We start from the raw sequence: 26,755 nt of genomic DNA on the forward strand, positions 1-26,755 counted from the left end.
TTCGAGCTGCATTCCAGGCAGTCTGCAGTGTTAGCTGTAGCCTAGCTCACGCTTTGCCGAGACGCATCCCGGAAATATCAAGGAGATTCCCCGATGAGACCGAGCATTGTTCCAATGTGCTCCTAAGACACCTCTTCCATTAGGGGTCCCATCCAACATTCATCACCTACCACACTGTGTCGGTGCTCGGCTTGCTCACGCTCCTGAGCCTGCCCCGAGAGATTGGTCTAGGCTCCTTGCCTTCCGCCATCTTCAAGCAGAATTTGTCGCGGGTTTGGATGCATGGGCCCTCGTGCCCGGGCTAGGACGCTGACGACTCTTTCAAGCCGACCCATCACCAGGAGCGGGGCTTTGCGCCCTCCTGACTCGGTAGCTGACTCTCGCCTGCCATGGCACTGACTTGCGTTGACCCATTCTGGTAGAGGTCGTCCGCCGCATGGAGCGTCCAACAATGAAAAGGTGCCACGTGAGCAATCTGTGGAAGCTTCACTTCAATGTCCCACCTTCAAGTGATACGGAGCCATCCTCGCAGCGCCCACGCTCGTGCTCTTACCCAGCCCCAAGGCACGGGGCTCGGACTTCGCCGCATACCTTCGCCAACGGGCCAGAGCAGCGTCCATCCAATCACTCAGTTTCGATCTGCCAAGGCCGGCTAACCCAAGGTAGGCAGTCCGCGACGAAGTGCTTGAGAAAACTTGGATGCACTCCGTACGCCCGGTGAAGATTCCGGTGGTGCCTGAGTGGGGCCAGCTGAGAAGAACCTGTTTCAGCAGATCCAACGGGTCCGAGTTGACAGGTCCTAGGGTGCCCAGCAACCATGAAGCATGTGCTAACTTCAGCCTAGCACTTGACCCAGATTTATGGCAATAACACAGAGGGGACCACGCAGCAGACAGGCCAGAGCGGTAGGCAGGGTTTTGCTATAGGGGCTTGGGCGGCAATGGTGAAAGACCCGGACGGACGGGTGGTAGGACGGGGTCCTCCGGGCGTGTTCGCCAGCAACGGATCAATACGAACGATTCCGGTGCGCTGACGAGCGGAGTTTCATGCTTAGTGACGTAGTTTTGGGCGCTTAGCGAAGAATGGCCAGAGAAGTGGGTATACAGGCGCTGCGGTGTGAAGGCATGAGACCCTTCATCATTCGGATCTTCGCCACCAGCTGATCGTGTGTAGGCCCGGGTGTCCTTTGGTGGCTGAGGGAGAGAGCGGCGACACGCTACACACAGTCGAAGGCTCGGGCCTGGCCAGGCTTCGGCGGCTCCAGACCCTGAGACGGAACGTCCTCGATAAGAAACGCGCAGCCGTCGTTCGCAGCCACCTGCATGAAGGCTGGTGCCGTGGGAGATGAGTGAGCGGTAGGGCCAAGACCGGAACAAGGGCGATTTTCGGGCCGCGCAGGCATGCAATCGGCGATGAGAGTAAACGGACCAATTGGCGGCGTCGGTGACTGGGCCTGGGCGGAAATATACTTGTCAGTATACCTACCACGACAAAGCTGGGGCACGCAAACGGCGCGCGAGACACGCCTCGGCGGCAGGAATCCTGTCATGGGCGAACAGTCAGCGGTGCGGATTTCGCGTGGCAGAGGGCTCATCAGTGTGCGTGGGCGCGCGGTGAGCGAGGGACAGCGTCCCAGGTGTGCTTGAAAAGGGAAGGCGTGATCGGGATCGGATGCTTCGGAAGGCCTGAAGACTCAACGGCCGCACTGCGCGCGGGCAGCCCAACGGATGTAACTGGCTGGCAGGGGGCTGTGTCGGGTCTAGTGTGGTCTGCGTCGGTCGAGGGTGGCGAATCTCACCAGGGGCGTGCGCGGTATCCAGGTCAGCGGGCGTGCGTTTCATGTCGGCGAGGTGAGAGGGGCGGAGCCTGGAGCCTGGAGCCTGGAGGAGCCTCGAAGCGAACGGGAGGTGCATGGCAGGCACACAAGAGCGATATGTACGGGCAGCGTGTGGGCGCGGTGCGAGGCTTTGCGGTGACGACGGGGCGGGCGAGCGAGGCGGCGACGCGGCGTGATCGGGGGCTGGGCGGCACGGCGGGGGGTGCCGCAGGGTTTCGCGGGCAGCGGCGGGCAGAGGCTCGAAGCAGCAGGCGAAGGGATTCGGCGTGGGCAATCTCGATGGGCAGTGGTGGTGACGTGGTGGAGATGACTCCGGGCGCAGGAGAGGGACAGGTTGAAGTGTTGCGGCTGCGCGGGTATGATGTCAACCCCCGCGCCAAGCACCGATGCTGCTCACAGAAGGAGATCGCAGGGCTCGCGCTAGCTCGGCTCTACCCGGGCTGTTAAGCCGACAGGGATGCAGCGCAGCTGCAGGGCTCACCAATCCAGAACCAGGCACTGGGGAAGCGCGCGCCGTCAGGCCACACCTGCTGCCGCCGCCTTTCGCTGCCCGCGCTGCTCCGTGCTGCTGCGGCCGCGAGCGGGCGGCTGCCGACGCAAGCACGCGCCGCCTCTGCTGCGCGCTGCGCGCTGCCCGCCGCCCGCGTGCCGCCCCGGCCGCAGCCTGAGGGTGCACGGCAGACGGGTGCGCCGCTGCCAAATCGTCGATTGCGGGCTGCGCGGGCTGCGCAGGCGCGGCTGGCAGCCCGCTCCTGGTTGCGGCGGGAAGCGAAATCGCGATGGTGCGGTCTAGAGCCGGCGGTGCTGCGGGCACACGTGAGGGCACTGCAGCAGCGATCGGCGCGCCGGCGGGCGGCGCAAGCGAGCTGCAAACCATACAGCGTTGCCCGATCTCCGCGACCCTGGCGAAGTGACCTCAGATCGAAAGGTTCAACCTGCCCATCGCCATCCACCCGCACCCACCATGGCGGTCGCCTCTGCCTTATACACGACCCTCGCGGCCTGGTTACCCTCTGATGCACCGGCCCATCTGCTTGCAAACGCCACTCACCAACCACCACAACTGCACCCCCACCCGCCACGACCATCGAGCCTCCATTGCGCCGCATCGCACGCCGCATCGCAGCTCCCCACCGTGCCTACCACCTACTCCTGTTTTTTTGCCACCGCCTGCACCCGCTCCGAAAACACCACGAGCCCACATCCCACTCCAACTCCCTGGACGCTCCCTGATCTCCACCCATGGCCGATCCGGGTTCCAACTGAACACACCCCTCGACACTTGCCGTCGCTGTATCATCTCCACCCCGCTCGCGTCCAAGACGCCTGCGCGCCGCCATGTCGGATCCGCAGAGCAACCACCCCCGGAGACCGCCCGCCCACAAGTCTGTCTCTCTCCTCCACTCTCCCGGAAAGCGCAAGTTCGTCGACGACTCCGCCGAGGCACGCTTGTCTCGCACCTCCTCCAATGTGCCTTCGAGCGATCGTGCCAACCCCTCGTCGCCTGGCTCGTCGAGGCCGGGCACGAAGAAGGAAAGCTCGGGCGAAGTGAGCGATGCCGGCAAGTGGTTTGAGACGTCCAACAACAACATTTCGCAGAACAGCACCGGCTTCGTTGACAGTAAGTCTGTCCGGGTCCAGCACCCGTAACCAATGCTGACCCTCGCAGCAGATGACCCCCCCTTCTTCTTGCGCAACTCATCGTCTTCCACCTCCCCTGACATGACGAACCCTATGCAAATGCACATCCAGGGCCAGTCTTCGATGCCTCATCGACCTGCCTTGATGCACATGCGCACCGATGGCAGCAGTACCGAGGAGTTCCGCAGTGTGATTGATGATCTTACCATCGAGAACAAGAAGCTGAAGAAGAAGCTGAGGAAGTACGAGAAGATGCATGATGCCCACCTGCAAAACGAAAAGCTCTTTGAGGTGCGCGTGCACCGACTGGCTCCAGACAAGAAACGGGAACTTGAGGAGACTCTGAGGAAGTTTGCCATGGAGCTAGAGGATAGCATTGCGAACGAGCCGGCCAGACCTCATGACCCCCGGGCTACTGGCCTCCATGTTCGCCCTACCCTGTCATCCTACACCTCCACCCAGTTTGGCGATTCGGCCTACATGTCAGCTTCGGGGCAGAATTCAAATACCGCTTCCGGCAGCAACGGCCAAGCCGAAGCCAACCCCCCTCCGAAGAGCAAGTCCCATTACCACCGCCAACATGACAGCATTCAATCCTATCTGCATGACATCCCTGCAGGCTTGATGCCAAAGACCATTGCCATGACAGAGTCTGCGAAGAAGAAACTAGTCGTTCGACGGATGGAACAGATCTTTACCGGCAAGGGAGCTGGCACCGGTGGCCACCAGCAGCCAATCCAGCAGCAGGAAGTTGCACAGTCTGCTGCCCAGGCTGACAGGGCAGCAATAGAAGAGGAGACTGGCCAAGAAGCTCGCATAGAAGGTCTAAGAGAAGCGCGCATCATGTATTCCAAATCTGATCAGCGCCACGGGCGAAGCAGAGAGCGCGCCGAAGCATGCAAGGCTGCTGCACCCCTGAAGACCGTGTCGAATCACGACTTTGCTAAGCCTACTGGGAAACACTCACCTGAGCAGCGTCCTACACGTCCTTTGGATCTTGATCCTCAGAGAGCACAGGTTCCGACTGAAAACATCAACTACATTCGCCACCTCGGATTTTCGCCCCCAGACCCCGAAATACCCCCAGTCGATAACCACGGGTGGATTTATCTCAACCTTCTCGTCAACATGGCTCAGTTGCACACCATCAACGTTACGACCGACTTCGTCAAGAAGGCACTTGAAGACTATAGTTCCATGTTGGAGTTGTCCCCAGACGGACGCAAGATTCGCTGGAAAGGCGGTCAGGACACCTCGCTCAACAGCACTGACAGCTCGCCTGAGCATCAAATGGAATTGATCAAGTCAAACGTCAACAAGATTGGTAAGAAGCGACAGAAGCTTGGTCCGAGCAGTACCAACACTTCGAGCGAAACCACTGGTCAATCATCCGAGCTACAGCGAAGTACCAACCATCTAGCCTACACCCCGCTTTTCTATCGCAAGGAATCCACCGAGGATTACGACGGTTCCAATTTGGACCGTAATTCCGAAGAAGAGGCGTCTCCCCTCCCGGCTCATGCCACCGGCAACACATCCTCGGGATTCGCCAGCTCTGGAATGCGGACCTCGTCGTCGAAGAGGAAGCGGGATGATGGCCCCATCATCTTCTACAACAAGGCCAAGTTCTGCACCGACTTGAGTGGTGATAGTAGCACGCATGATTCTCCAGGCTACACCAACTACAATCACTACATCGATATGCCTCTGGGTGCTACACCAGAGAAGGAAAGGGAGAAGACTCCGCCCATGTATGATGATTGCCGTGGCCCTTTGGCTCGTGCTGCTCTCCATGAAATGGATGCCGACATGGACATGGATCCGAGTGACGTTGACTTGGAGTTCTCCAAGTCATCGTCAACGGACGGGGATGTCATTCCAAAGGCCTATCTTGATTTCGAAGCATCGGGCATTGGCGGAATAGTGCCAGAGGATAACTTTGCCATCGATGTCGAGTGTAGGCAAGTGAGGAGCGAGTCTGCCCCGGCCACTCATTACGCATCTCACACTCCTCGATATGTCAATTATCCAAGCAACATCATGCGCGCTCTGAAAGCCAAGGATAAGGTCGATCAGTCGGGCCTCACACGGGTGAGGACACCGATTGTTAACGGCGAGATCATCTCGGCGCAGCAAATGCGCCTTCCGCCGTCGACACTACCACCACCGTCCCTCCTTCCGTTCGAATCATCATCTGGAGATGTAGATACGGACATGAGTGACGTGTCGGAGATGGACGACGAGTTTGACGAGTTTGACGAGCCACCCACGGCGGCCCCTCGTCTGGTCGACATGTCGACGCCTGATGACGAAGCTGGGGAGAGTGGCGACCAGGAAGAGGATGGCGAGGACTACGTCGAAGAGGATGAAGGGTCGTTGGACTTCCTGGCCCAGGCAAGAGAGATTGACCCCGAGATGATCCGGGTACAGGAACGCGAATATGACGCCAACATTGCGGACAGGCTGGCTGAGGAGATTCCAGCTGGATCCTCAGCGGCCACTGCCGGCGGTGGCAGCGGATTCAACAGCCCCGCATCTCTAAAGGGAGACGGTGACGATGCTGGCACAGATCGAAGACCCAGCAGTCGAGGAAGCCACAGCATCCACCGGGGGAGCTTGAAAAGATCGAGAACGAGCGACAGCATGATTGTGCATGGGAAGGCGTCACAGTGATTAGGGATTTGAATCAAACTGGGAGCATTTGGAGCAGGCCAAAAACGGGATTGGATGGACCTGCCAAGGACTGTGTTTTGGGGGGTTTGCATGGGCGTTGTCGTATTATACCATTTGTTCTGGTCAGTTGCACTCAGGAATGACGGGTTTTATTTAGCGTTTATGAAGATACCCGATCGCTCTTCTATGGAATCAGATAGTTTGGTAAAGCTTGGGCAAAGCACGGAAATAGCGAGAGTTATCCTTTCAAGCATCCGTCTAGCGTGCGGTAAGCGAGCATGAAAACAGAGCCGATCGATAAGGATCAGTGCCGGTTCAGATCGCCACGCCCCTGTGCCGCTCTCGTGGTGTTGTGCAAATCGCGCCTAAATTTGCCACCGATTCCAATGGACTTGTGTTGCATCCCTGCACATGGCGCACAGTTCCCGCCCGTGCATATTGGCATCAGGCAATGGCCTGGGAACCACGTAGAAGCCGTGATTGTCCTGAAACGCCTGCCCCTTGGGTGGCGAGTTTCCGAGAGGCTGACAAGGGAGTCGCGACCCACGGAATTGGGATGGCGGCGACCACGTGATGCGAACACAGCCTCTGTCGTCGCGGATCCTGACACGGTCCGCGTTCGACCTATGGTAGCCGACCGAGCTAAAGAATCTCCTCATTTCCTTCCGCCTCAGCCGTCCACAACCACCTCCTGTACCGACTCTGACTCCGCCAATCCATCACACCAACACCTCCCACCTCGTCGCCAGTCGCTGTCACCGCCGTGTGCCACCCACACCTCGTCGCCCGAACAATCACCAAGCTGCGAACCTCCGCCTTCGTTGCCGCCCAAACCACGTCACCTCGTCCGCCCCCTGCAACCCAATCAAGTCAACAACCGTGGCCGACATCAGCTATGGCGAAACGATCCAGTACATCATCTAGTAGTAGTAGTAATTGGGCCGCCATGAAGGCGAGCTGCTACGCCGTGGATGCTGCTTCCATGCAGCTCCAGGGCTTCCACTACTCCACTACCGGGGCCGGCGGGGCCGAGTGGCGTTCCTGAGGTCAGCTCGGTATGTGCAGCAGGCTTGCAACGGTGGTGCAGACGGGGCGCAGGTACTGACGGTCGCTCTCCAGGGAATGCCATCGCCTCCACAAAGTCCCCCCCTCGCCGCCTATGCCGTCACCAGTGACGAGCTGAGCATGACGCAAAGCAAGCGTCGTGTCGGCGCGGCGCGCCGAGGGGGGGCAGCATGCACCATTGCGGAAGAATGTGAGAGACTCTTCTGTGAGACGCTGCGGACTGTGTTCCTTGGTGAGGGGAACATGTCTCGTCAGGACTCGCTAGCAATGGGCATGTACAACACGAACAACCACGACTACTCCACCGCCATGGACGACGACGACGCGAAGAGGATGGACGGCTCCTACGACAGCGGCATCGGCATGCCGTCGCCGCCCAGCGGCGCCTCGTTGGCTGTCGACTACGGCTTCCCGCAGCAGCAGCAGCAGCGCGGCCAGGTCGGCCAGTGGATCGAGGTGTGGGACTATGTCGGCGGCGCGCGCTTCCGCGGCTTCGTGGCCGGCACCGGCGACGAAAAGGCCATGTTCGTCTTCTTCGACGCCGAGGCCACGGTGCGCGACCTCAAGCCGGGCCTGATGGCGCTGATTGAGCTGTGTGGCCTCGACGACTTCGAGTGCGCGCGCCTCAACGTGTGCCTGGACCGCAAGGCGCCGACCGAGGACATGAAGGGCTTCATGAAGGACCTCGGCTGGATCGGCTTCGAGCCCATCACGCTTGCCGAGTGGGCCGAGAAGCCGCCCATCGTCAGCGACGCGTGGGTCTTCCTGGGTATGGAGGTTTGATTGAGCCAGCGGGTTCACTTCTCTTGAGTTGAAACTACCAGTTGAGGTTTTACATTGCTCGAGTCATTCTTTCCGGCTACTCCCTCGGGGGACCACTGCATTCACAAAGTCTCTTCTCGACTTTCGTTCCTTCGATTTGCATCCTGTACTTGTACCTCTGCGAGCATCTGCAATTTCTTGGCATTCTTGCGTTCGGGGTTCTCGGGGATGGTCATCTGAAAAGGTACAAAAATGCTTTGTCCGATGCGGTCGTGTTCTTTGCTCTTTGTCTTTCTGGTTTGATTTCGCAGGTGTTGGTGCTGTGTGTGCATTTGAAGCTTTGGTGTTTTCTGGCGTGGCCGTTCTGCGATTCGGAAGGGAGGAAACGGCGCCCTTGTCAAGAGAGTTGAGCAAGTACGGTCAGTCAGGATTCGCGGAGTCAATTCGATTGGAATGGTCATCGTTCATTTGCTGAGACAATGTCTTGTGTGACCCATTGATGCCTGTGATATAACGCTACATAATGCGCGACGATCGCAAGTCAAGCTTTTTCGACATCACGATTGCGGTTTAGTTTGGAATACAGGCGCACAACGTCCTGATGCCGAAGCTAGTCGTGAATCATCACACCAAACAGGCAAGAGGAGCGTGGCAGAAACAATAATGCCCGCTAGCTTCGTGAGAGGCGCGTGGGGTGGAGCCGCGGCTGGGATTATTAGCCGGCGTTCATCCGCAACGGGCTCTAGCTGCGGCGGCACAAAGTGCATGGAGCTAGTCAAGCTACTTGCATCTCCCCAGTCGCCCGCCGCCGCCGACAACGACGGAGAGAGAGAGCGACACACAGTCATCCTCCAGCCAATCAGCCAACACGCAATCCGCCCAGGCCACAGCTGCCTTCTCTTTCTTTTTCCCTCTCGCCCGCTGAGAGAGAGAGAGAGAGCGTGCGCGTGTCGCCATCAACCGCACCCTACCAAGCCCACTACTTCACACGGACGGACACCCGCAGCCGTCGGCTTGGCTTGGCCGCCCTCGACTTTTCACTCGAGACGGCAGATTGTTGCGCGCGCGCACACACACACACACACGCAAGCAAACGCCCCTGCCCCAGCGCCGCATCCACACACACACACCTCAACGCTCTGCCGCCGCACCGCGAGGCAAAGCAGCACGCGCCGAACTCGGTCACCACACGTCTGCCTGATCAACGTTTTGACCCCCCACGAACCCAACCAAACCAAACCAACCAGCCAACCAACCCCACCCGCCGCATCATCCAGCGCCTCAATCCTCCCGTTTCTTTTCCTTACCGGCAAACCCACGCCCACGCCCACGCCCACACCCACACACCGCGACCGATCGGGTCCGGGGGGAGGAGGCAACCTACCCACCACACAAGGGAAAGCGAGAAAGAAAAAACCCACCCACCGCACATACCGCAACAATGGCCGCCGACCGCACATGGATCTCCGACGGGCTCATCCGCATGACGGGCGCGACGGACGCGACGCTGGTCGACTTTGTCGCGGCGACGGCGGCGTCGGCGGCGACGTCGGCGCGCGGCCCCGCGCAGCTGCGCGACAGGCTGGCCGACCTGCTCGAGGACGCGGTGGCGCCGGCGGAGCTGCAGCGGTTTGCGGACGAGCTGTTTGCGCGGACGGCTGGGGGGACGGCCGGGAAGAAGAAGGGATCGGGTGGTAGTGGTGCAGGTGGTGCCGGTGGTGCGGAGACGCGGGATGCGGTTGGGTCGGGTGGGAAGGCGGTGGGGAAGAAGAAGAAATATGCGTTGGTGGAGATGGAGGATGAGGATGAGGGTGGGCCGTCGGCGCCTGTGTCTGCGAAGACGGGAGAGAAGAAGGATAGGTCGGAGCGGAGGAAGGAGAGGAAGAGGGAGAGGAGCAGGGAGAGGGGGGAGAAGAGGGAGAGGAGTCGGGAGCGGGGTGGTGCAGGGAGGGAGAAGAAGGTGCGGAGGAAGGGCGACGGCGAGTGGGAGGATAGGTGGGGCGATGAGGAGTACTATGAAGAGGACGAGCCGCTCGAGGAGTCGAGTCAGAAGCGCGTGAGGCTGGATGATGGGAGAGCGTCGCCCGCGCCCCCGGCGGAGCAGGAGGAGGAGGAGGAGCTTGACGAGGCTGAGAGGGACAAGAGGGAGAGGGAGGAGTTTGAGAAGCGGTTAAGGCAGAGAGATGACAAGGATACGAAGAAGGTCGTCGAGGACCGCACACAGGCAAAGGACGCGGCGCGGAGGAGAGCGCTGGCGGACGATGAGCAGGCCAGGGAGGCCGCCCTGGGTGATTTGCGGCTGCGCTCGCGGCAGGAGTACCTCAAGAAGAGAGAGGCGGAGCAGCTTGCGTTGCTCAGGAAGCAGGTTGCCGAGGAGGAGCAGGAACAGCAGAGAGCGGCCCCTGGCGAGTTGACCCAGACGGAACTCGACGAATTCGCGAGGAACAGAGAAACCTTACGCTTGGCCGAAGAGCGGCTTCGCGTCGACGAGCATACCGACGGGTACGCGCTTCCCGAGGACTACATCACGGAGAAGGGCAAGATCGACCGGAAAAAAAAGGAAGAGGCTCTCTACAAGCGCTACGTCGACCGCGACGAGTACGGCCGGGAGAAGTACGTCACGGAACAAGAAGAATGGGAACGAGAACAGGCTGCAAAGGCCAAAGCCCAAATATTGCGTCCGGAGCGTGTCAATGAAGGCGATTACGAGTTTGTCTTTGATGACACACAGAAGATCAACTTTGTCATGGACCAACCTCTTCCCGGAAAGATGAGCAAGGAGCAGCAACGGCTAGCGGCGCAGATCAGTGTTGCTGAGGCAAAGGCCAAGTCGATCGAAGAGACTCGAAAGAGTCTGCCCATCTACACATGGAAAGAAGGTTTGATGGACGCAATTGCAAACTACCAGTGCGTCGTGGTCGTTGCAGAAACCGGATCTGGAAAGACGACACAGATTCCGCAGTTCCTGCACGAAGCCGGGTACACGTCAAAAGAGGAGAACGGGAAGCCCAAGAAGATGGTTGCATGCACGCAGCCGCGAAGAGTTGCCGCCATGTCCGTTGCCGCGCGTGTGGCTGAAGAAATGGGGGTCAAACTTGGCAAGGAAGTGGGCTACAGCATTCGGTTCGAAGACAACACAGATCCGAAGAACACGATTGTGAAGTTCATGACGGATGGTATGCTTTTGCGGGAGTTCCTGACGGACCCGTCTCTCGAGAGCTACAGCGCCATCATCTTGGACGAGGCCCACGAGAGAACCTTGGCTACCGACATCCTCTTTGGCCTGCTCAAGGATATTGCTAGATTCCGGCCGGATCTGAAGCTGATCATTTCTTCGGCTACGGTCGACGCTCAAAAGTTCAGCGAGTACTTTGACGATGCTCCCATCTTCAACGTGCCCGGCCGACGATTCCCCGTCAGCATCTACTACACCCCACAGCCGGAGGCGAACTACCTGGCTGCAGCCGTCACCACGGTCTTCCAGATCCACCTGAGTCAACCGCGCGGTGATGTGCTCGTCTTCTTGACAGGCCAGGACGAGATTGAGACCATGGCGGAAGATCTGGCGGAAACAAGTAGGAAGCTCGGCTCTTCTGCGCCGGAGCTTATCATCTGCCCGATTTATGCCAACCTACCTCAGGAAGAACAGGCCAAAATCTTCGAGCCCACGCCGCCGGGCAAGGCCAGGAAGGTGGTGCTCGCTACCAACATTGCTGAGACGTCCTTGACCATTGATGGCATCGTGTATGTCATCGACCCTGGGTACGTCAAGGAGAATGTATACAACCCTCGGACTGGCATGGAGTCCCTCGTTATCACCCCGTGTAGCAGGGCTTCGGCCAACCAGCGGGCTGGGCGTGCAGGCAGAGTCGGACCCGGATTTTGTTTCCGTCTATTTACGCGCTACGGATTTCACACAGAGATGGACGCCAACACTACGCCGGAAATCCAGAGAACCAACCTCTCCAGCACGGTGCTGTTGTTGAAGAGTTTGGGCATCAACGACTTGGTCGGATTCGACTTCATGGACGCACCTCCGGCTGACACGCTGATCCGGTCATTGGAGCTTCTGTATGCGTTGGGTGCTCTAAACGACAAGGGCGAGCTCACGAAGAGGGGCAGACAGATGGCAGAATTCCCGGTGGATCCAATGGTGTCTGCGGCAATTCTCAAGGCGGACCAGCTGCAATGCGTGGAAGAGGTGTTGAGCATTGTGTCGATGCTCGGCGAATCTGCGGCGCTCTTCTTCCGACCCAAGCAGCAGAAGATCCATGCGGATTCGGCGCGGGCACGCTTCACGATCAAAGAGGGCGGCGACCACCTCACGCTGCTCAACATCTGGAACCAGTGGGTGGACTCGGACTTCAGCTTCGTGTGGGCCAAGGAGAACTTCCTGCAGCAGAAGTCCCTGTCTCGAGCGCGCGACGTGCGGGACCAGCTGGCGCGTCTCTGCGACCGGGTCGAGGTGACCATCTCGTCGTGCGGGGCCAACGACTTGCAGCCGATCATGAAGTCGCTGGTGGCGGGCTTCTTCCCCAACACGGCGCGGCTGCAGCGCGGCGGCGACAGCTACCGCACGGTGAAGAACGGCATGACGACGTACATACACCCGTCGTCGGTGCTGACCAAGACGGGTGACAGCCCGCACCGGTTCGTCATGTACTACGAGCTCGTGCTGACCAGCAAAGAGTACATGCGCAACGTCATGCCCATCCCGACGCCGGCGTGGCTCAACGAGGTGGCGCCGCACTACCACAAGGTGAAGGACCTGGAGGGCCTGGGGGCGGAGAACAAGAAGATGCCAAAGGGACAGAAGCTGTAGTGTTGTTGAGCGGGTGCAGCTCGCATGTATTTTGTATTTTGACAGGGTGGATGGGCGCGGGGCGGCGGCGAGGGTGAAACAGACGGCCACGGGGGCGGCGGCAGAATCAGAGCAGGGCGGCGGAAGGGGAGTGTAGCACCAAAAAAAAACAATGGAATCATGCAATTCACACGGCCAGGAGTAGCGTGGCGTTGGCGGGTGCGGAGGGAGCTATGACGTCTCGGGCGCTTGCAGGGTGTGCGACAAGGGTTTCTTGCCAATCGCGCCTGCCCAGCTCAAATAACCCAGACCTCACCTCCAGCGCCCCCCGACCCCCAGCGCCTGCAGCTCCCTCTGGCTCCCTCCATCTCTCCAGCTTCGCCGTCCGTGCTACCGCCCTACGCCTCGCAATCTGCCCAGCCGCCTGTGACCTCGAATGTCAGTTCTCGCTCCGCATGCTGCATGCACATCATCTGCCCTTGGCGCCTACCGGGCCCCCCTGCTAACCGCTGCCGCCCACCACCGCAGACGCTGAAGCATTCAAAAGCCCGCCACGTTCCGCCCTCCCATTTGCGAACATGTAAGCTGGCCTTCCGTTTTCCTCTCTCGTCCGTTTCCAGCCTGCAGGAGCCCTGTCGCGCCTTTCCTAGCCTCTTCGTGCTGTTTTCTCTGTTCCTGCATCCTTGTCTACGTCATTTCCCGCCGTTTTCCACCGCTGCATCGACATAATGGCTATTTTTGCCTACTCGGCGCCCCCGCCCCCGCCCTACACCAATGCTTCCTCCCCGCCCTCCACCGTCCGTGCCCCTTCGCGATCCCGCTCGCTGAACCCGCTCCCGGTCCGCCACAGGAATCGCTCTCTCTCCATCCGCTCATCCAAGAACAAGGATGGCAGCGGGGACTCGTACGCCAGCGCTTCCAAGGCGGCCGCGCCCAAGCATCGCTTCACCATGGCCTCGCTGCGGGGGATGCAGCAGCCCGAGCTGTCCAAGCGGCTGTACAAGCTGATCAAGTCGGAAAACCACGCCATCAGCGCCCACGAGACGGCCGGCCGCGAGCGCTCGAGCGTCGCCGGTCAGCTGAGCGAGTGGGGCGAGGCCACGGGCGACGATGCCGTGTCCGACGTCAGTGACAAGCTGGGCGTACTGATGGCCGAGATGGCCGAGCAAGAGGACATGTTCGCCCAGAACCTGGAGGATTACAGGGGCGTCTTGAAGCAGATTCGGAACACCGAGAGTTCGGTGCAGCCGAGTCGCGATCACAAGGCGAAGGTGCGTTCTCATTTTATTTTTGCTAAGCCTTTTTGGAGGAGGTGTTTGAATCGCAAGCTGACCCGAAGTAAAATGCCAGGTTGCGGATGAGATCGCGAAGCTCAAGTACAAAGAGCCGTCCAACACCAAGATCGTGCAGCTGGAGCAGGAGCTCGTCCGTGCCGAAGCTCAGTCCCTTGTCGCCGAGGCCCAGCTCACCAACATCGTACGTTTTTATCCTAAAAGCCCCTTTTCCGAACCATCCCCTGACTCTCTTCTCCAGACCCGCCAGAAGTTCAAGGAAGCCTACGACATCCACCTCGCCGCCGTCATCGAGCGCGCGGAGAAGCAGGCGATGCTAGCCAAGCACGCGCGCCGCGTACTCAACCTGCTCGACGACAGCCCCATCGTGCCGGGCGAGACGCACCCGACGTACGGCAGCGAATCCGCGGGCCGCGACATCCTGAACGACGCCGAGGACGAGCTGCGCGCGTGGCAGCCGCGCTACGAGCCCATCACCTCCAACGCCACCAGCCTGGGCTCCAACGCCATGCCCACCACCAGCAGCGTCGGCGGCGGCGGTATCGGTATCGGCAGCACCGCTTCGGAGTATGCTGCTGCTGGCGGTGAGGTCCAGCAGAGTCCTGTCGAGGGTGACGTGCATCCGGCTTATAGGAGTCAGGTGCGTAGCGTGAGTGGCAGCTCGGCCGGCGGCGGCGAGAGAAAGCAGAACCCGCCGTATCCCATCAGCGAGGCGGAATCGAGCGTTGCGGCGTAGGCTTATGTCCCTTTTTTTTTTCAGGCGAGCCGGATATGAATCTTTGAAAAGGGCTGCTGCTTCGATGATGTCCCTTGGAAATTGACGTGTACGATTCGGTATTGGATACAGGAAGATGGCAAGAGCGGTCTCTCTTCCTTTTTTTTTCTTGTTTGTAGTTGTGAGGGGGTGGGGGGTGGTTCTGTTTTCACATGTCGATGGAGCTGAGGGTGGGGGGAGGTGGTCATGGTGCCTGCCTCTTTCTGTTCGGGCTCGAAGCGGATGCTTGTCACTGTTGATGAAGAGGAAGTTGGGGTGGTAATGATGTTTGATATGATACCTTTCTGCTTAGGGGCTGGATTATGAGTTAATGGACAAGCGTGTTCTCTCTCTCTCTTTTTTTTCCCCATCTTTCTCCGTTTTCCCTCCTGATGTCGATGGAATGGGGTCTCTCGTTCCAGCAAAACTAGAGTAGAACCAATGGCAAAGTTTTTTTTTTTTGGAGTTGCAAGCTTGTGTCACGCTTTCTTGCCATATTATTTGAGGTTTTCGGGCGAGTGAGTGATATCTTTTACATGCACTATACGAGAAAGCATTGTCAAGACGGTTGAGTTGAGAAGGTTGAATCTGTGACCTGTGTGATCGAGTATAGATATATGCTGATCCCCAGCACACACAGCATAGTACGTCTTACATAGTGGCAGATGCTATGTGAAGAGGGGAGGGGCCGGAAAAAGGGAAGGGAAAAGGGAGATAGAGGATGCTTGCCTCGGAGGTGCCGGTTGGTTTTGTTCCGCTTCTTTCAATGCACTGCGGTGGGACCCACTCATAGCTATTGTGGGGGAGAAAATTCTGAGGTCAATATTCATTGTTGCTCCTTACTATGTCTGTGACCCGCCTCTGTTCGTCGCCATGGAATGCCATGGAATGCAATCTCCGAGTAATCGTACCCAGCGGCTCGGATGTTGACCGGCTCTCGAAACGTTCGCAACGACTCTGTCCCGGCGCTTGTGTTGCGCAGTCTGTCAGTTGGGGCTGAGAGTATCGCTAGTGTCGTCAACTCGGCGATGGATTCCCACGCGCTAGGGCCCAGGGGTTTGATTGCGATGACAGTGATGAAGAGTACTACGTAAAGGTGGTATATGAACAGGATCACCGGAGAGACAATCACAGGGAGGCTTTCGGGAGAGTATGACAGCCCTTCGACATGGAAGTAGTAATCTAGGTGACGCTGACCGTTCATGGGTGCCAGGGACTTCTCCTGCACTGTTCCCCTGAAGTCTTCCTCTGATGTCCACTCGCTGAGGGGAGGCCAGCAGTGATCAACTGATACGCGAGACATTGCGTGCGTTGGGATGTTTACTAGCAAGGCCAATGTCAGGGTGCACGGGTATATTAGCCAGACATGCCAGAATAAACTCTGATTTGTACCCTGACAGCCGTACTCCCTTCGCGGAGTGTAGGCAAGAACTCCGCATATAGCAAAATTGAGAGCAGATTCTCCCTCGACGCCTTGCCATCCGTTTATGAGCGCAGATACCCAGCCCTTGGAGCTTCTGATGGTTCGTTCTGGAAGTTTCGTCATCGTAGTCGTCGTGACAGGACTCAGAAGATCGGGACTGCTATTGCTGTGGTTTTTCCAGACGTTGCCGGTCGCCCAACCCATGGCAATGGAGCAGGCTTTGGCTTTAACGTCTCGTTCGCGTAGTCGACCGGAGACTCCGTTTGATTGATGCAATCGATCGTGGATTTTTTAAGCAGGTGTATCGAAGGAACCATGACTGCGTTCAGCGATGCTTGCGGAGCACCTTCGGGGGCGTCAAACCAGCTGGTGATTGTCCACGGGTAGGATTCTTCCCAAATGCTGGGATTTCAAGGGAGTCCAGGGAGATTTTCGAATGGCCGCAGTCTAAGGCGTTCTCAGGCACTATTGAGCTGTTCGAGGCGGGCCAATTGAACTCTGTGCACTGGTGTGAGTGGTTCCAAGAGCTTCGCCAAGAATTGAAGAGGTGGATACGGATGTACCCGCGTATTGTGTCTGGATGTTGAGGATAATCGGGATGGTGCATGTAGTGAATAGTATGAGATCCATGCCCATTAATTCGACAAGCGCCTTCCTCAATCCATGGCGCTTGGCCGATTTCTGTTACTCCCTTACTCCAAATCCGCTTTCGATAGAAACAGGATGACGGAAGCGAGGGAGAGTAGTCCGCGACTCCGCAGGAATGCGAGGAAGGGTTCCTTGACACGGACATGACTGGGTAGGTAGCGGCAAGGGCCGGAAGACCTGTTGCCATGACTCGTCAACGACGAAGAATTTGAAATATTCTCGTAACGGGGTCTAACTTCTTTTTGTCCGATCGCTATCGTTGCCGCTCCGCAGCAGTGTCAGGAGCCGAAAAGCAATGGAGGGAACCTCATTTGAGCCCGAAAGAGTTGGTGGAGTGATAGAAGTCATGTTTTGTTCTTCAATGCGACAAGTGTAACGAAGTGTTCTATCGCCTTGACGTGGAGTTTTTAGCTTGCGTTTACAAGGTTGACGGAGAAGAGTAGTGAAGCGAGTACCAAGGAAAGAATTGATTAGCGCCGGTGGCGAGGCTGAATTGGCAATGCCTACCCATGGTTTCACAAGCCTTTTAGCGTGAACTGATGTTATTTTTGCCTGGTTATGCAGCCTGCAGCTGGCCCAATGCCTCACGACTCAGCTGATATGCAGTATCATGACAGTGCTAAGTGCCACCTCGCAGCCACCGGTTATTAAATTTCTTATTTGCCCGGCTCTTTCGTGACTATGCTCGAACTGGTCGTCTTCTCTTTGCTTTAAAACCTATAGAAGAAGGGTACAAAGGCTACAAGAAGAGTGTTGAGTGCCTACTATTTGACGGTCGAGAAGTTTGCAGGTTGTCTGTAAGGATAATTGTCAACGAATACAGATATGTATACTCTACACGCCGATGAGTTCTCATCCAGACTTAATACCTCAAGGAGATTTGCAGTGGCATGGTGCAGGGGGTATCGGTGATCGTTGCAACAGACGTGCAGGAACCTCTCCCAACGCCCTCTGCCATTGTCGTGTCAGCCACCGCAAAGGAACTGTACTTCATAGTATTGCCTTAAGGAGATACTGGTATATGCGTCTTTAAGGATGATCGTACCCTCGGCAAGGCAATGATCCTTCAAAGAGTTGCTCAGATCACCACATCACTCCGCAAGATAGGAGACCGGACTGGCATAGACCTTGGAGTATGGTGGCACAGACACTTTCCAACTGAGGTAGGCGCCGAGCTGGTGGGAAATGTGGACGAAGATTGGACGACAGATCAAGATTAGGGCCTGAGAATATAGCCGCGGGAGGGGGGGAAGACAATCCGGGAAACGTCTATAAGGCTTTGATCGCCGTTACGATACCACGACGCGGCCGCCCACCGCAGGGTCTGAACATATCCTATGGAATATCCTGCCAGGAGATAGAAGGGCAAGTTGTAGTACATCCATTGGCGCACTTTCCAATTCTCCGGATTTGCATTGGCCAGTAGAGAGTGAGGCGGAATGCGAAAGTGACATCACTTCTGACAGTAACGGAATATCTCGCTTCGCGCGTGGCACTAGAAAAAAGGTCAAGTGGGGTTACGGGACCTGGAGATTGGCGGAAAAGCTTTGCGGGGGGGTCGGTTTCTTGGGGGGGTGGCGGCCCTCTCAGGGCGTGCGGGGCTACACACACACACTACTAGATATTGCAACACCACAAGCGGCCTCAGCACGTACGACCATAGGTCGCAGAATATAGGGCTTCCCGTCCGCTCAGCCGTACTCAAGCTGCGAACCGGCCGATTAGTACTCAAGTGGGTGACCATTGGGGAATCCCGGCTGTTGTACGTTTTGCGTTTTTCGCCGCTTCATTAGTTCTTTAGCTTTTTTTTTCTTTTCTTTTTTGGTTCTAACGGTTAGGAAGGGCTTGCAGATCCGACGGAAGCAACCGTTTTTTACCGACCGGCCGACCATGTTTAATCGGGCCGCCGCGTCGTTGAGCCAATCGCCCCCGAAGGCCCGCAACGCCGGTGAAGAGGAGGGGGAGGGGCAGGGAAGATCATCTTTTTCCTGTTCGAGTAGTTACCAGCCGACATGTGCGTAGGGCGATGACACTTGCCCAATCTCGACAAGGCGCATAATAATGCATGGGTTTTCCATGTCAGTGGGTGTTCACGGAGGAACCCTCGGGCGTTTGGGAAATGGCAGACGGGGTGATGGCTGACGTCGGCGTCGTCGTCGGCGTCGGCGTCGTCGTCGTCGTCGTCTCTGTCATGGTCGTTGTCCGGGTGCTGCTCTGCAGTCTGTGCGGACATAAAGCTTCTTGCCTTGTTGGTCGCCGTTCGCAGATCGCAGGCAGTCGTGCTTGTGCTTGTGTGGAATGAGGCCGTGAAGATTTATTTAAGTTTGGGTCATGAATATTTACAATTAAACACAAAAACGCTGCATCGACTACTGCTTACTCGCTCTTACCGCCAGTCTGTTCAGCGCCAGCTCCTCACTCTCCGACGTCAGCTTTTTGGACGTCAGTGTCGTGTGGATGTCGCGCAGCAGCGGGCGCATGATGGGGATGCACTGCACGATGATGGTGCCGACGACCTCGGACGAGTACCAGACGTTGGAGTGGGCGTTGCGCTCGAAGTAGTAGGCGTCCTTCTGGTTGCCCTCGTCTTTCCAGCCCGTCCTGACGGCTGATACAACGGCGACGATCATGCCCTGTGCGGCAGGAGTGCCAAAATTAGTCGTGCACGTCCCGAGTCAGATAGCGAGGATGGGGGGGCCTGATGTCGCTTACCAGACTCATGGTCAGGCACAGCCCGATCTTCTCGCCCTTGCGCATGTCCAGGTTCCACGTGATGAACCACGGGAAGACTGCGAAGACAAAGTCCATGATGATGTTGTACACTGGCAACGTAGTCGATCAGCTAAAGGCGCCAAAGCCGGGGGGGTTGGGAGCACGACGCACCGTTGCCGCCCTCTTTGAAGTTGTCGCGAAAGGTCCAGTTGAGGCAGAAGTTGAGGCGGTACCACACGTCGTAGCTCGACTTGCCGCAGACCTTGGCCCATTGGAAGATGCAGCGGAAGATCATCCAGAGATTCATGGTGCCCATGCAGAACCACAGGCCCCACTGCTGGTAGCCCTTGGTCAGCTTCAGCAGGGTGACGGCAAAGGCCGTCTTGGTCAAGGCCTGGCCGATGACGGTGCCGCACGAGGTAATGTTGATGAGGATGTGCATGCGGTCGTCCCAGGTGTCGGTGACGTAGCCGGTGGCGTATTCGACGGTGATGATGGCGTTGTTGGCGGTCAGGACGAGCTGTCGGACGACGGTGAGCAAGTGGCGGGATTGGTGGAGGCAGGCGGTCGGCCGGAGCTCACCCAGGAAATCAGCAGGATGTGGTCATCCCACCACAGGCCGTGGCGGCGGGTGACTTTGATCCAGATGCGCAGGGCGAGGAAGGCGGTCGCGCCGGCGTAGAGGGACCAGAGGCCAGCATTGAGCTCCTTTTCGGGGTTGACGTAGTCGTGGTGGACGTCGGGGTCTTCGTGGATGCGCGGGAGGATCATCTTCACATTCTGGGCAAGGGCGACAGACGGGGGCAGCAGCGTTTAAGATAAATGCGGCCGGCCGCTCAGAAGGGAGAAGTTTGGAGGGCGAGGAAGCGAAAAGGCGTGCATCCTTGCGGGGAAGCGACGGGTTCAAAAGGCGTGGTGAGACGAGGAAGAACAATGCCGCCAATGGGAAATGAGGCCTCCTGGAGACTGGGCGGAGGGCCGGCCTTGTCGCACCAGGTCCGGGGGTGCGTCGAGACTGAGGTGGATCGCGGGCCTGGCAGCATGGTGGTAGTCCCAGGTGGCCCTGTCTCAGTGCGTAACTTGGGCCGGGATGGCTAAGCGAGCTGCTGGCGGTGGCGCAGACCGGCCAAGCTGAGTGGGCGGAAACGGCGACCGAATGGGGTAGGCCTGAAACATGCCGGCATCCTAGCGGGAAACATGTGTGTTTGCGCCAGCTGCAAGTGCCGGCGCACGGCTGCCGCGCCTTGGGTCGCACTGCCAGAGACGACTGCCATGGCCGAATCCGAGACCAGGCCCGAGCCGCCTTCTATTTCCTGCCGCCTCCGTTATAGGCTGCAATATAGAGTGCCGCCCGCCGCCGCCCGCCGCCGCCCGCCGCCGCCCGCCCGTGCAGCTCAACCTGCGCCTGCACCTGCACCTGCAGCCGCATGCCTCATGCAGCCTGCAGCCCAGCCGCCGAATCACCCCGCCGCCGGGGCTCACGTGGCTCACGTGGCTGCGGCTCCCGGCGGACGGGTCGGTGGGTCGGCCGGTCGGGCAGTCGGGCAGTCGTCCAACCTCACTCACCGGCGGGCGTGGTCTGTATATTGTTGTTGGACGACGTTGTAGCTGCTAGCGCGGGCGGGCGACAAACGTCCTGGCGGGCGACGGCGCCGCGCCAAGTAAAGCTTGCAGCCGTCGCACACTCGCTCGGCCCGGCTGCCGAAGAACCCCTCCAGCCTCCGTCCAGCCTCTGCGTCGGCCCGCGCTTCCTGCTAGATGACTACAGGCCTCCGCTGCAACCGCATGCACACCAAAAGCCGTCGCCCGACGTCATGGCACGCAAAAAGCAACCGCCATGGAACCGCCCAGCCGCCCGTCTGCCTTGCCTCACCTGACCGCACACCTCGGACGCCCGTCGCGTCGGACGCGGCCTCGGGCGTTTGAGCCTTCAGCCCTACGACACGCCGGCGTTAACGGTGCGGGCCCCTTCTCGAAGCCCGGGTCGCGCGCGGCTACCGGCTCCGTCTGCTTTGCTGAGACGGCCTGGATCTCCCCTTCATGTCTCACAGCACCTGTATACTAATCCACCCCTGCGCTTCGCTCCAATCGGACGTCGACGCGTCCGTTTCGTTTTACGGCCGTTCGCGCGCGATCCCTTGAAACCCAGCGTCGCTCCCTCTGCCATGTATAAGGCACTCGATGCTCCCGGCGCCCGCGCCTTGCTGCTTTCTGATTGGGATCTGCCCCGCTTCCCCATTGAAACCACTGTTGTTTAGCCGACCCATAGCTACTCCCTACACATGCTCAAAACAAAAATCCCGGTGATCAAACAAACGCCAACACCACCTTTTCTCCGCCGTAGGACCCTCTCGTCGCCGCACGCCGCTGCAGCAGCAGCTGCACCCGCACCCACACCCGCACGCGTGGCCTGCTACAACCCGCGCGCGGTCCTGCCATATTCTACGTCGTCGACGCGCGCGCGCCTGCCCGCCTGCACTGCAACCTACACAATATTCCACGCGTCCGTGATCCTGATCGCCGCCCAACCAGCTCCTCCGTCTCAAGTGCGCCCGTCTGGACTGCGCGCGCGCGCGCGCGCGCTCGGATGGACCCGCGAGGTGGGGCTGCAATGTTTTGGTTTTTTTTTTTTTTTTTTGCTGTCGGTGGTGGGCCTGCACGTGGGAGATCAGAGGGGGGGGGAGGCGGTTTGATGCCCGGAAAAGTGCGCCTCGATCGCACCGGCGCGCGGGGGGCATCGGGTGGAGGGTGCGCCATCGCGCCTCCTTGTTGGCGGCTGCGGGAGCGGCCGTAAGTATGTATGTATGTACATGCCTAGGGCCATGTGCATATCTCATGGGTGCTATGTGCGTGCGTGCGTGACGCAGCCGCAGCCGCAGCCGCGTGCGTGGCTGATGAGGCACGCGCGCTGACGACGTTTTTGTTTTTGTCTTCTATGAACCGTCTCGGTGTGAATCTGCCCTTGTGTTGCGGCTCGTGGTGTAGCGGCCTGGAGGCTGGCGTCCGTTATAAGCCGAGTAGGTTGAAGTCTGTTGATGTTGATCTTTTGATGGCTGGTGAAGATACACATGTGTGGTTGTCAACGTTGTCGGAGTGGAGGAATCTATGGCCACGGCTGCGCATCTCTGCACGTGTGAGTATCGGCTAAGTATGTATGTACAGATCAACGAGGGTATTCACAATCTTGCCAGGGGCTGACACTGCACATAGAAAACAAGAGCCGTTCATCCAGGAACTTCACTATCCACTGTGCAGGACGTGATTTCAAGGTGAGAACAAGACAAAACGCAAATTTGAATCCGAGAGCCCACGCGAATATTTCTCAAGGTCCACAAAGATTTACACATATTCAGGTCCAACTAGTTCAAGGGGGTGTTCCTGCAGCCCTATCTAGAAACTGTCACTGACAGGATCGAGCTGCACGACGATGGCCGGGATACCATAGCCGCCATGGTCGGATATATGTACTGTTCGTACGTCTACCGTGTCAAGATGACAGCTGTCATTCCCCTCCTGCCCCATCGAAGACTGGCTGCCGTTCGGTGCCCCGCTGCTGCAGCTGATCGTGACCGTCTATGATTCCACTACTGAGGGAAGCCAATTTCTCACCGACCTGGTGAGGATACTGATCCCAAGGCTTTACGATCGTCTACTAGATGGCATGAGGGACAGCCTCTACGAGAGCCCGGACTTTCTGTACGACTTGATCGTACAGTTTCGCCTCAAGCTCCCTCGGCATTGTGGAACAGTTTAGGGGGTTTGCTTCAGCCTGATCTCAATTACATGCGAGAGCAGATCAACGCAAGGTATGCTTTGGGACTATTGCGCTGGACACTGTTCAGGAACAAGATCCGGGGGGCGAAAGGGGTTTGATCGGACTGATATCACGGAGTCCGTAAATCTTGAGTCTCCCATGTCCAAGATCCATGTGACCTCGTTCCTATTTTACGCCCTATGCAACTTCGTATATCCTGACCTGAAGGCGAAATGGGTAGTCATGGGCAAGTACGGCAGGCATGTTCCCGTGCCGGTCGTTTTCGGTATGCAGCTTGCCGACACGACCCTACCGATCGATGTTCGCCATACCGAAACAAGCCGAGCTTGAGCGAACACCGGGCCGGACATCTCTCCAATCCTGCCGTCTATCTTTGGTGGTCAGTGCCGTTGTCATACGCCACTCACTAGTAGATAGCATACCGTACAAATTGGTGTATAAGCCATACCCATGACATAAGCCATACCCGCGTATAAGCCATACCCGCGTATAAGCCATACCCTGCACCACCCCCTCTGCCAGCAAAACCGCCATAAGCCATATGGCTTATACACCAATTTGTACGGTACGGAGGTCAGAGGTGTCAGCCAGGAGGACGACGAGGATAAAACACTTTGTGCGAAGGGTAGCCGAAGCCTTCATCCCCATAGATTCGACTGACTTTTGGTTGCGAATACCATTATTTTTCCCTGCGATTCACTGTCTCACAGCCGTCATACTCACAGGCGACCAACGCAAACACCTCCGCGATATAAATGCCAAGAATCATCGATTATGGATGTGCGCTCTTGTTGCAAAGTGCATGTCTAAGGTATCTTCTCAAATAGAACAAAACGCCAAAATCCCAATACCAACGCCGATCTGAGGGGAGTAGTAATACATGTGATAGTACAGTGCCGTGGGACAACAAATGTTTTCAGTGAATGCGATCAAACGATCTCGCTGCGCTCCCAGCCAGCAGGGCGCTGCCACTCAATGCCTTTGGTGGGGTGCGGCTTGGTCGCGTCCTTGTACTGGCTGACGTAGGGGTTCGGGTCCTGCTTCTGGTCGAGGTTGCCCAGCGTGTGGTTGACCTCGCGGTGCTTGGACTCGTCGGCGCGGATGTACAGGAGCAGGTCGCGCATGGAGCGGCGGTCCTCGGGCATCTTCCAGTAGTCGACGGCGATGTCCGGGGCCTGCATGTTCTCCCACATGGGCAGGCGGCCGGCGTCGAGGTCCTCGATCTCGCGCGTGTACGTCATGACGGCCTCTTCCTCCAGGTATCCCACGAAGCGGTGGCAGATGCGGGGCGAGATGAGGTAGGAGATGAACATGGCGTTGAAGAAGACGCCCTGGGCGCCGAGCACCATCAGGCGCATGAACCAGCCCGGCTCGGCCATCTTGAGGAAGGTGAGCAGGTGCATGCGCTCGTTGTACGACTCCTCGAGGAGCGTCTCGATCCAGCCGTTGTCGCGCTTCATGCGCCGCATCGAGTGCAGATGGCGGATGACGGCGGCGACCATGCCGGGCACGCCGGCCACGCTCTCGAGGAAGACGTTCCTGATCATGTACTTGCGCTCCGTCATGGTCTTCTCGCCAGGTTTGGCGTGCTTGTAGCCCGAAGCCAGGTCCAGTCCCCAGCGAAGCACTCTCGTCATGGCCAGCGCCGTCCAGTCCGACCATGTCTTTGCCTCTCGATGGGCAACCTTGACTGCGTTCATCTGTTCATAGGTGTAACTGCTCGTGCTGTCAGTGCTCGCTGTTCTCGGACCAAGGGGGGGCTGGAGAGTGCATTGCTTACAATGGGTGTTCCCACGAGGCAGGCGTCTTTCGGATGCTCTCTGTTTCCTTTTCGGGGAAGAATTCCTTGATACGGGTGGTGGGGGTCGAAGAGAAGGTCCTCTTCGAGACGGGCCATGGCTGCTGCTGGATGGAGACGAGGCCGGGCCTGAGGCTCACAATGACTGCCTGGTGTGGCAAGCCATTGAGAGCCTTGAGAGCCTTGAGAGCCTGGGCGGCGCTCCGGCCGGTGGTCCTGGAGCAAGCAGTGGCGGTTCTGGTGGTGTACATGGGGAGAGACGACAGGCCGTGAAGGGTGGAGTTGTTGTCAAGTGTTGTGGATTGATGTGGACTGCCGCCAGGCACACACGATGACAGCAAATGTTATATATGGATGGATGGATGAAAGAGCAGCTGGCACGAATTCAAGCCGGAAGTGTGACTAGCCCAGAAAGGAGCCAAAGAACGGGTCGCAGGCAGGTGCGCTAGCCACGGCAGTGCATGCGCACAGCCTCCCAACAGTCATCCGCCCATGCCAGGCCTAATGGGTGCCGAAAGAAATTGGCCCTGCCTACATCCTACATCCATCTCACATACGGAGTAGGATCCTATATCCGGATGCATTTGTATGGTTTCAGCAACCACATTTGCGTCGGGCTGTCTGCTTCGACGTTTGCCTACACAAAGCACCATGGCCGTAGCCGAGTTTCTTTCGTCAGCCACTGCGACGGCAACGCTGCGACGGCAACGCTGCGACGGCAACGCTGCGGCGGAGGGCCAGGTCGGACAGAGGTCTGAGCCATAGGGCTGGGCCGGGCCTTGGCGCGGGGATTGGTCGGGTGCGGGCGCAAGAGAAAGAGTCGGAACGGGGCGAGGTCGGCGACGAGAACAAGCCGGCAGGCCGCCCCTTCGCTGCCTCAGCCGCTGACAACAGCTGAATGAAAATTGCTCGCAGCCCCGTTTCTCCTGCGTCAGCTGCCATGCAAAAATTGCCTGCCGTTGCTTCGCGACGCGCCAGGCTCCGCCGGTGATCCAACGCGGCTGCGGCTCCTCCGAATCGCTCTATTTTTTGCGTCACCCTGCAGCCCTTGGTGTTTGCTGGTTGGCCTTGGTCGCATCGATCCTCCGCAATGATGAGCCATCGTAGCCCCTAAACGGGAATGGTTTACGGTCCACTGTCTTTCGTCAATGCTTCTCGTCAGGTATGCCCCTCCGCTTCCCGACCACACAATCTTGCAAATTAGACGCCCGAGACTCCTCACAGATCGCTCTAATATCCTCGGAAGCCATGGACACAGCTGCTTTTCTGCATCTGCGCAGCCGCTCACAAGAACTTGAGATTTGCGCCGGGCTTTGGCTCCACGGAGACGAGGCACCCCGAAAAATGGCCACGTCTACCATTTGGCCGTTATCTGGACGGATGTAGGATGGAAAAAGTCTCGCCTTGGCCAGGTACCGCTCTTCACGCTAGTCTTGGCTTATTAACCTAGATTCTCGTATCCACGTCAAGCCTGAATAAAATGTCACCGCTGACGCGAGGTCGGTCCTGTACTCAGCCTGATGTCTTCTGTCGACCTTGTCTTTGAGTGAGGTCGTATTCTCGCGGCGAATTTC

The 26,755-nt window shown here is 58.2% G+C and overlaps 6 protein-coding genes across 6 annotated transcripts; 4 read left to right on the forward strand and 2 right to left on the reverse strand.

The window, feature by feature from the left end:
- Positions 1–3,175: 3,175 nt before the first annotated feature.
- Positions 3,176–6,151, forward strand: BKCO1_3700051 (frequency clock protein; the record flags this gene model as incomplete). The annotated part of the gene is made up of 2 exons (XM_020275146.1): positions 3,176–3,458; positions 3,510–6,151. The coding sequence occupies 2 exons, from the start codon at positions 3,176–3,178 to the stop codon at positions 6,149–6,151; spliced, it is 2,925 nt and encodes a 974-aa protein (XP_020128920.1).
- A 971-nt stretch (positions 6,152–7,122) lies between these two features.
- Positions 7,123–7,999, forward strand: BKCO1_3700052 (ornithine decarboxylase antizyme; the record flags this gene model as incomplete). Its single annotated transcript, XM_020275147.1, has 2 exons — positions 7,123–7,206; positions 7,271–7,999. The coding sequence occupies 2 exons, from the start codon at positions 7,123–7,125 to the stop codon at positions 7,997–7,999; spliced, it is 813 nt and encodes a 270-aa protein (XP_020128917.1).
- A 1,420-nt stretch (positions 8,000–9,419) lies between these two features.
- On the forward strand, positions 9,420–12,800 carry BKCO1_3700053 (mrna splicing factor rna helicase; the record flags this gene model as incomplete). The annotated part of the gene is made up of 1 exon (XM_020275148.1): positions 9,420–12,800. The coding sequence occupies one exon, from the start codon at positions 9,420–9,422 to the stop codon at positions 12,798–12,800; it is 3,381 nt and encodes a 1,126-aa protein (XP_020128918.1).
- A 707-nt stretch (positions 12,801–13,507) lies between these two features.
- On the forward strand, positions 13,508–14,807 carry BKCO1_3700054 (sphingolipid long chain base-responsive protein pil1; the record flags this gene model as incomplete). The annotated part of the gene is made up of 3 exons (XM_020275149.1): positions 13,508–14,050; positions 14,130–14,255; positions 14,313–14,807. 3 exons carry the CDS (start codon positions 13,508–13,510, stop codon positions 14,805–14,807), a joined length of 1,164 nt encoding a protein of 387 aa, XP_020128923.1.
- A 4,458-nt stretch (positions 14,808–19,265) lies between these two features.
- Positions 19,266–20,379, reverse strand: BKCO1_3700055 (uncharacterized protein; the record flags this gene model as incomplete). Its single annotated transcript, XM_020275150.1, has 4 exons — positions 19,266–19,529; positions 19,609–19,718; positions 19,780–20,128; positions 20,191–20,379. The coding sequence occupies 4 exons, from the start codon at positions 20,377–20,379 to the stop codon at positions 19,266–19,268; spliced, it is 912 nt and encodes a 303-aa protein (XP_020128924.1).
- Positions 20,380–24,312: 3,933 nt separating this feature from the next.
- On the reverse strand, positions 24,313–25,432 carry BKCO1_3700056 (alternative oxidase; the record flags this gene model as incomplete). Its single annotated transcript, XM_020275151.1, has 2 exons — positions 24,313–25,099; positions 25,164–25,432. 2 exons carry the CDS (start codon positions 25,430–25,432, stop codon positions 24,313–24,315), a joined length of 1,056 nt encoding a protein of 351 aa, XP_020128921.1.
- Between the last annotated feature and the right edge of the window lie 1,323 nt (positions 25,433–26,755).

This window comes from Diplodia corticola (genome assembly GCF_001883845.1).
Source record: "Diplodia corticola strain CBS 112549 chromosome Unknown scaffold37, whole genome shotgun sequence".
NCBI lineage: Eukaryota > Fungi > Ascomycota > Dothideomycetes > Botryosphaeriales > Botryosphaeriaceae > Diplodia > Diplodia corticola.